The sequence below is a fragment of the Anthonomus grandis genome, chromosome 18 (genome assembly GCF_022605725.1).
Source record: "Anthonomus grandis grandis chromosome 18, icAntGran1.3, whole genome shotgun sequence".
NCBI classification, from domain to species: Eukaryota; Metazoa; Arthropoda; class Insecta; order Coleoptera; family Curculionidae; genus Anthonomus; species Anthonomus grandis.
The window spans coordinates 9,559,046-9,565,045 of NC_065563.1; the positions used below are offsets into that span (position 1 = coordinate 9,559,046).

Genomic DNA, 6,000 nt, shown 5'->3' on the forward strand with positions numbered 1-6,000 from the left:
AAAATTAAATTTGAAATTTAAATTTAAGATATTTTCTTCATCGGGGGTAAAAGAAACTTTAGATAAATTAAGAAAACGTTTGTGTATAATTAATTAATTAATTCTTGTTTCTGCTCACGATACGCACATATACCTTTGACTCCAATATTCGTAGGCAGGGCTGGCCGATTGGTTAACGGTCTGATGTTTCACTAAGATCGACTTTAGAGCGTGGGTTCAAATCCTACACCTGTCACGTTTTTCCCCTTTTTTATATTTTTTGTTGAATTTTTGTGCCGTGTTATTGTTTTTTATTACAAAATATGTGGGTATTCTCATATTTAAATTATATTTGCCAGTACTTAGCAGGTCACCTAGCTATAAGGTAATTTTGTCTAATTTTTAATATTTGATTTTGTTTTAGTGTAAGGTTTTATAGTAGTTACGTGTGTTTTTCTGTTTATTATAGGTCTGATGATGCTTCATTAGCGAAACATGTCACCTGAACAATAAAAAAGACGTTTTGAGACTGAGACTTGGAGTTTTCATTTTTTCTCTAGTTACATAAGTCTCTTTGAGATAATGGACGAGTTCTTTCAATAATGTTCTCTTTTATTTCTAGTATTACACGACACATGCAAACTAAAACCAGACCACGTGCAAAGATTGTGTTACAAATTGTGTCATTTGTACTATAATTGGCCGGGCACCATCAGGGTACCGGCGCCCTGCCAATACGCCCATAAACTGGCCGCGATGGTCGGTCAACACATTAAGACCCAACCGATGCCCGAGCTCAACAACAAACTTTGGTACTTGTGAATTTTTCAGTTTTTCTTTTCTTTTAAACAAATTTCCGCCCTTCCCTCCTCCCCGTATCATTGTTTATTTATGCCATTTTACCTCTACAAAAAAAAACTGATTAAGTTAGTTATATGCTAATTTCAGGGTTCTTTATCATGTTGTTTAACGAGTTTATAAGTTTATGTTTATCATGTAGTTGTTAAGTTGTTTCGTTTTTAGTACAAAGTTGTCCTAATTAGTATTTTTATATTCGAGCCGTTTTTGAAAGAATTAAGAGTAACGCAGATTTTTATAGGATAGGAGGGCGCAATGCCCTCTAAGGAAAAAAGAAATATATATTATTTTTGCAAGGAGTGGTTTGCGTTTTATTGTTTGTACCTTTTATAAGGGAGCATATTTTGAGTTTTTTAAATTGACAATAAATACTATACTTAGTGTAATATATAACTTATATATATAATAACTTAATATAATTTATAATTTTAATAACTGTATGATGATTAAGGTGGCGTCGTGGCGTACGTAATGGTTTTAAGGTACCCTTTTTTTTATGGTAAACACAAGCACAAGAAGAAAGTCCTATGTCACTCTTGGAGTGGTGCTTGCGCGAAGATATTTGTGGGCGTTTATCTTGAATCGCTGTAGGTTGTATGCGTCGGGAAATATGTGAGGTGGAAGCCCGTTCCACAAAGAAGATGTTTTCCAGATTAATGAGTCCCGATACAGCGATGTCCTTGGGGTAGGCAGGTGGACTCGATGTTGATGAGCCGCAACTGCTAGACGCGTCCTTCTTGCCGAAACAGCCCTGGGTGGAATCAGGCCTGCCAGCTCAGAGGAGCACTTACCGTGATAATAACGGTAGAATAAACAGAGATCAGCCACCTTTCTCTTGTGCTCCAGACTATCCAGACTCTTTGTCAGTTCTGGTTTGTCGATAAGACGAATAGCTCTCTTCTGTATAGAATCCAGCAGGTTTAAACTATGCTTGGGTGCAGAGCTCCAGACATGCGAGTATTCTCGAGGGAAGGGCGTATTTGAGCTTTATAAAGAGTCAACAGCTGTTCTGGTGTATACAGTTTTTTCGTTTTGAAAAGCACTCCGAGTTTTTTGGAAGCCGCCCTGGCGACCTCGGCAACGTGGTCATGCCAGGACACACTGTTGGTGACCTCGACTCCTAGAAGATGTAAAGATGATTTCATTGGCAAAGTTTTCCCTGCCATAACCAGCTCCGGGCCACCAAGGTTAGTCTTCATCGTAAATACTGCAGGATGCGTTTTTTTTGCATTAAAATTGACCTGATTGTTACCGCCCCACTCTAAGATTGCTCTCATATCGTTGTTGATTGAAGCTACTTGTTGCTGCCTAAGATTGCGGCTGTCGTTGGTTTGGCGGACTTAAATGTGGAAATAAGTGTGCTATCGTCCGCAAAGCTGTAGATTGGATTGACAGTGGTTCCTAGCAAATCGTTGATATATATCAAGAAAAGGGTGAGGGATAGAATGCATCCTTGAGGGACTCCAGCGTTAATGTTAAATTTGTCGGAGAGGTATCCATCGACGGCTACTTGGATTGTTCGTTGTTAAAGAAAACTTTTGATCCAATTCAATATTGAGTTTTGTATGCCGATTGAGAAGAGCTTGGTTAGTAGTCCCTCATGCCACACTCTGTCAAATTCCTTGGAAATGTCAAGAACGACTAAGCGGGACTCGCCGTGCTTTTCCATGGCCTCCGTCCACAAGTGTGTGACGTAAGCCAGAAGATCGCCGGTGGATCTAAGCTTTCGGAAGCCGTATTGATGATCGCTGATTAGTCCAGATATCTTAACAGTTGTTGGTTGACTGATTTCTCCATAATATTCGATATTACTGGAACTAGTGCAATCGGGCGGTAATTGGAGGGCATCGTATTCTTACCCTTTTTGGGTACAGCTTGCACTCGAGCAATTTTCCAGCTTGTTGGAAATTGGCCCTGCTTATACGATGCCATGAACAGTCTACATAAGGAAGGAGTCAATTCGTCTGCACAACGTTTTAGTATTAGGGCTGGAATTCCATCGGGTCCAGAAGCTTTGTTGGTGTCTACGCTTTTAAGAATTTTTTTGATAATTCGTTGGGGAAACGAAATTTCTTCCATCGATGAATTCACCCTTGGCAAATATGGCGGTGTTTTGCCTTGCGAGTGCAGAGTAGAATTGGACGCGAAGAGTTTACCCAGTAGATTGGCTTTTTCCCTTGCTGTTACCGCGATAAAACCATCATCTGCTGTTAGGGGTGGCAAGGCCGACTTAGCAAATCCTTGACTAACGGCTTTCGATACCGACCAGAAAGATCTTGTTCCATTTGGGCAGTTTAGCAGTTTGTTTTTGATCCTGTTGTTGTGACTCTCTTTGCATTCATCAATAATTCGCTTGCAGCTATTTCTGGAGCTAAAAAGTTCCTCTGATTTTCGATGGAAGGATGTTGACGCCATTGGCGATATGCTGCGTTTTTAGTGTTTACTGCCTTTTTGCAATTCAGGTTGAACCATTGCTTGTTGTTTGATCCGCATTTAGTAGAAAAAGGGATATAAGCTTACATTCCTGCCAAGATCGTCTCTGTAATTTGGTTTGCACATTCTGAGATGTTATTGGTTCTAAAGCAGACTTCTTTCCAAGGGAATGAGCGATAAAATTCCCGAAGATGGTTCCACTCTGCTGATTTATAGTGCCATACCTTCCGCGGCATCGGAGGATCCTGCGTTTTAACCTCCAACTGGCAAGAGACTGTTATCAATTTGTGGTCCGATGTTCCTAGGGGGGCATGTACTGATACAGTGTACGAGTCAGGGTCTGAAGCCAAGACCAGATCTAGGAGGCTCGCGAACTCGCCGTCTCGATCGGGGATTCTGGTAGGTTTCTCCACAAGCTGCCTAATCCCGCATATGGTGGCAAAAATAGCTCAGCTTCTCGTCCTTCATCGTCGTTCTTGTTGCAGAAGCGCAGCCAGTTGATATTGTGAACGTTAAAATCACCCATGGCCATGATTTCTGCGCTTGAGCAGTCAATTTGCAGATGGTTAATGCAATCAACCAGGTTCAAAAAGAGCCGTCTATATTGGGTGTCGCTTGGTGGTCTGTAGATACAGCAAATAAATTTTCTGGCTATTATTTTGAACCACATGACATCGAAGTCCGCAGGTTCAAGCGTTTCCTCCCGCTGGCAACTCAAATCGTTGCCAATCTGCCAATCCAATGTTTAGTCGAAATCGGGTGTGTAGATCGTATCCAGGATAAATGAGGTGAACATTTGTTGTTGAAGGTTTCACCTTTGTTTCTGCCAATGCCAGAATGTGAGGCTTACTTGATTGCAGGTGTTGGTGTACTGCATTAATATTGGTGTTTAGGCCTCTGATGTCCCTGTAATGATGTTACCAATTTGTCAGCAACTAGATGTTCTATAATATTCAAACGAAATTCTTTCATGTTCATTTTAGGCCCTTCAGATAACTTGTAAAGCATGTAACCATTAACAACAGCAGCATCAATAAAGAAAAACATGATTCCATGCCACCATTTTTTGCTTTTGCGGTCAAGGCCGTAAACTGCCCTCATTTGGTCAAATTTATCTACTGAGTTCATATGTTTATTGTAATCAGTCAGCGCTATTGGGCAAGATATGTTTTCTACACTGCCGTGGTTATCCCTCTTATAAGGGTGGAGATTTGAGTGAGCCTTGTAATTTCCGTCCAATTTCTATATTGTCTACCCTCTCCAAGATAGTTGAAAAACTTGCAAAAATCAGAATTTTGTCTTGTTTGCAACATAATTGCATTTTATCTGCAAATCAGTTTGGATTTCAAACGGGAAAAGGGACTCATGACGCTGTTTTCGGCTTTTTGGAGAGTGTCTATGTGTCCTTAAATTCTGGAGAGTCCGCGGCGGCAGTGTTTTGCGATTTATCCAAGGCATTTGATTGTGTAGATCATGGAATACTGCTGTCTAAGCTCAATAATTATGGCTTTAGGGGTGTGGCATTGAATCCTATCTGTCTAATCGTACCCAAAGAGTTACAGTATCTGGATGTTTATCCGATTACAGATCACTTAAAACTGGGGTACCTCAGGGTTCAGGGTTAGGACCACTATTATTTTTGCTCTATGTAAATGATTTGGGTTCATTAAAACTGCAGGGCAAAGTGGTTCAGTTTGCTGATGATACCACCATTTTATGGAATCATAGAGATTCTGATGTTAGAGCCCAGGTTTTAAGGATCTCAAGATTTTATCGGAGTGGTGTGCTGCAAACAGGCTTGTATTTAATGTGGGTTTTGCCCATTATTATGGGATTTAAGTGTGACGTTTAGGGCCTTATGTTTAGTGAAAACTCCCCCTTGCAAAACTAAGAAAGCTGTAAGTTCTTTGGTATTACCATTGATGGTCGCCTTCGCTTCGAAGATCATATCCTAAATCTTGCACCAAATTATCCTCTGGATGCTTTGCAGTAAGAATGGCGGGGCATGAGCTGGGAGGGGTAGTTGCACGTTCAGTGTACTTTTCTCTTATTGAGTCCCATCTTCGTTATGGCTTGCCTTTTTGGGGTTTAAGCAGCAAGGGATTATTAAACATAATTTTTGTGATTTAAAAAAAGGCAGTTAGATACCTATGTTCCGCTGGGTTGAGAAATTCTTGTAAACCTCTCTTTATATCTCAAAAAATCCTAACTCTTTTTTCTCTTTTTATCTTAGAAACAGCTACTATTATTCATAAATTTCCTAAACCTCCCTCTAACACTGGTCATATGACTCGCCAGGTTAACAATTTTCCCTTACCAATCCCTACATCCTCCCTCACCAGAAACTCACTTATATACCTTAGCAAAGAAATTTACAACCATGCTCCTCTATGTATCAGACAAATTTTAGAAGTTAAAAAATTCAAAAAGAAATTAAAATCACTTTTATTATACAGGGCATATTATAGCCTTGACGATTTTTTAATGATACCTTTTGACCTGTGCTCTGACATCATTTTAGTGTTTTAGTTTTGTTTCCTATTAAAGAGTTTAATTTACTTCATCTAAATTCTGTTTTATTGACAGCTTTACTTATGTTATGCTTTTTTTTTTGTTATAATTAATGTTGGTAATGTGTGTACATTTTATGGTAAAATGTCTTAGATTTTATGTTTGTTTGAAATTTGAAATTTAAAGTGAATTTGAATTTTTTTAGTTTTTAGGATGCTT

The 6,000-nt window shown here is 39.4% G+C and overlaps 1 protein-coding gene across 1 annotated transcript in view; it reads left to right on the forward strand.

Moving 5' to 3' along the window:
- Window positions 1–1,136, forward strand: part of LOC126747009 (piwi-like protein Ago3) — a 44,144-nt gene extending 43,008 nt beyond the window's left edge. Inside the window, exon 12 of the mRNA XM_050455477.1 lies at window positions 602–1,136. Coding sequence (XP_050311434.1) covers window positions 602–801 — 200 coding nt within the window. The 3' untranslated portion in view covers window positions 802–1,136. The remainder of the gene's footprint in view (window positions 1–601) is intronic.
- Window positions 1,137–6,000: the final 4,864 nt, after the last annotated feature.